We start from the raw sequence: 2,191 nt of genomic DNA on the forward strand, positions 1-2,191 counted from the left end.
CCTGTCTCGAAAAACCAAAAAATAAAAATAAAAAAAAAACAAAATACATTTTTACTTTAAGCAGCTTTGTTGTCATTCTGTAATCCCTTACCTCCAAGGTGGTGCGAATGATTCCGGAGATGAGGCTACACAGCTGGTTGCCCCGGGTCTGGAAGGCAGCCAGGTCGACATTCAGCAGGTCCTTGTGCTGATTGGAGGCATCTAGCTGCTGGTTAAGCTGAAGGACCTCCTCTTGCAGGGTGTACAGGCTGCGTAGACGGACCTGGCCTTCCTCCTTCCGAAGTTGCTCCTGCTCTGCCTGCTTCACACGCTGCTGCTCTGCCTCTCGAAGCTTCAGGTTGAGAATCTACTGAAAGGGGCCACTGAGTCGCTGAGTAGGGGAGCCTTTCCCTTTCCACACTGCTCAAACCCTAGGTGAGTTACATCTTTTCACAAGTGGGCTCAAAGCAGAAAATAAATTCCCCAAGGTCAATACACAGGTTAATTGCAATTTTAAGCTTGATTGATTGAAAAATAACCTAGGAGATTAGTAAATCGTATCTCTACAGGTTTCTGAGGGCATTGTCAGGGAGGATTAACAAAAGAGGAGAGCCTGCTCGAATGTGAGTGGTACCATTCCCACAGGTTGACAGGCTCGAATGTGGGTGGTACCATTCCCACAGGTTGAGCCCCGAGAAGAAAGAGAAAAGGGGGAAACCCAGAGTGCAGAGGCTTTCTGGGCCATCTGACACCAACAGTTGAAACAAGCCCCTTTCCTTTGTCATCACAGTGATGAAAAGCTACTACAGAGCCACTAGCCAGGAGCATGATCATGGATCAATGGCCGGCTGATGAAAAATTCAGAGGGCTAGAGACAGTCATCAATTCAATCATGCTGATTCTCCCAGGCACTGACCTTGGCTCTGTGGCGATGCTCAGCTTTTAGCTTCTCCTGGTGGCCCAGGGCTTCTCTGGTACTGATGAACAAGGGAGAGTCAGGTAGGGCTCCTGAGATGGTTTCCCTCCCCTCACTGTCACAGTAGGGCTTTTCCCAAGGTCGGGCACTTTTGATGTTTAAGGACTGACTTTCACCGGGGGATTTCCCTGGGAAAACAATCAAGCTGACCACACAGACATTTGCAGCAGTCACTCAGGAAGACTGACCTCTTTTCCATCACCTCTTGTAAATCCTGGAATTCCTTGTGCAGCTTCAGTTCCTTCAGCTCATCAAACCTCTTCAGTTGTTCAGATGCCATTTCTGAGAGGGCTCGTACCTTCCTCTCCTGTTCCTCCTGCCACTGCCTCAGGCCCTCCTGAAAAGAACCAGCACCTGCTTTTGGAGTGCCGCAACCATCTGGCTCATCTGCTCCTTGACCACTGATTGCCCTCAGCCCTAGAACCTGGGAGACTCCAGAGCAGGGAACCAATAGCTTGCTTCTCAAGAGCTGTGTAGGAGCACTTGTACTTGAAGTGGATTTTTTTTCTTTTTTCTTTTCTTTTCTTTTTTTTTTTTTTTTGAGACAAGATTTCATGTAGCCCCTGCAGATCTCAAACTTGTTCTGTAGACCTTTAAATTCTACTTGTCTCCACCTCCTTAGTGCTGGAAATATGAGCATGGGCTCAGTTTTCTATGGTTCCAGTTTCTGAGCCCATGGCTTTGTGCATGCTCAGTAAGTATTCTATCAGTTGAGCTTATTTCCGGTTGTGGTTGTGTGTGAGTATGTGTGGAGGGCTAGTGGTTTTGTGGTCTGTGTATTATGTTGTGTGTATACACTTACAGAGCAAGATGTCAAATGTCTTCCTCTATTACTCTCTCTAACTGCCTTGACACGGGATCTCTCACTGAATCAGATGCTCACCATTTGGTTGAAAGTGGCTGGCCACTCAGCTTTCAAGACATGCCCCTCTCTCCTAATGCTGGGGTTACAGGCACATACATATAGCCATGCCTAGTTTTCTGTATGGGTGTTAGGGACTGGAAGTGAGGTCCTCAAGCTTACAAGGCAAGTGCTCTTTCACAAAACCATTTCCCCAAGCTCTCGCCATTTTTAAGATCTTAATTTGTGCTGAGCAGTAGTGGTGCACACCTTTAATCCAAGCACTTGGGAGGCATAGGCAAGCGGACCTCTGTGAGTTTGAGGCCAGCCTGGTCTACAAGAGCTAGTTCCAGGACAGGCTCTAAAACTACAGAGAAACCCTGTCTCACAAAAAA

At 47.4% G+C, this 2,191-nt stretch overlaps 1 protein-coding gene across 1 annotated transcript in view; it reads right to left on the reverse strand.

Annotated features, from left to right (window-relative positions):
- Gle1 (GLE1, RNA export mediator) overlaps positions 1–2,191 on the reverse strand; it is a 35,094-nt gene that overhangs the window by 22,479 nt on the left and 10,424 nt on the right. Inside the window, exons 4-6 of the mRNA XM_013355489.2 lie at positions 1,144–1,292; positions 896–956; positions 92–346 (exon numbers count right to left, since the gene is read on the reverse strand). Coding sequence (XP_013210943.1) covers positions 92–346; positions 896–956; positions 1,144–1,292 — 465 coding nt within the window. The remainder of the gene's footprint in view (positions 1–91; positions 347–895; positions 957–1,143; positions 1,293–2,191) is intronic.

Source organism: Microtus ochrogaster, chromosome 4 (assembly GCF_000317375.1).
Source record: "Microtus ochrogaster isolate Prairie Vole_2 chromosome 4, MicOch1.0, whole genome shotgun sequence".
NCBI lineage: Eukaryota > Metazoa > Chordata > Mammalia > Rodentia > Cricetidae > Microtus > Microtus ochrogaster.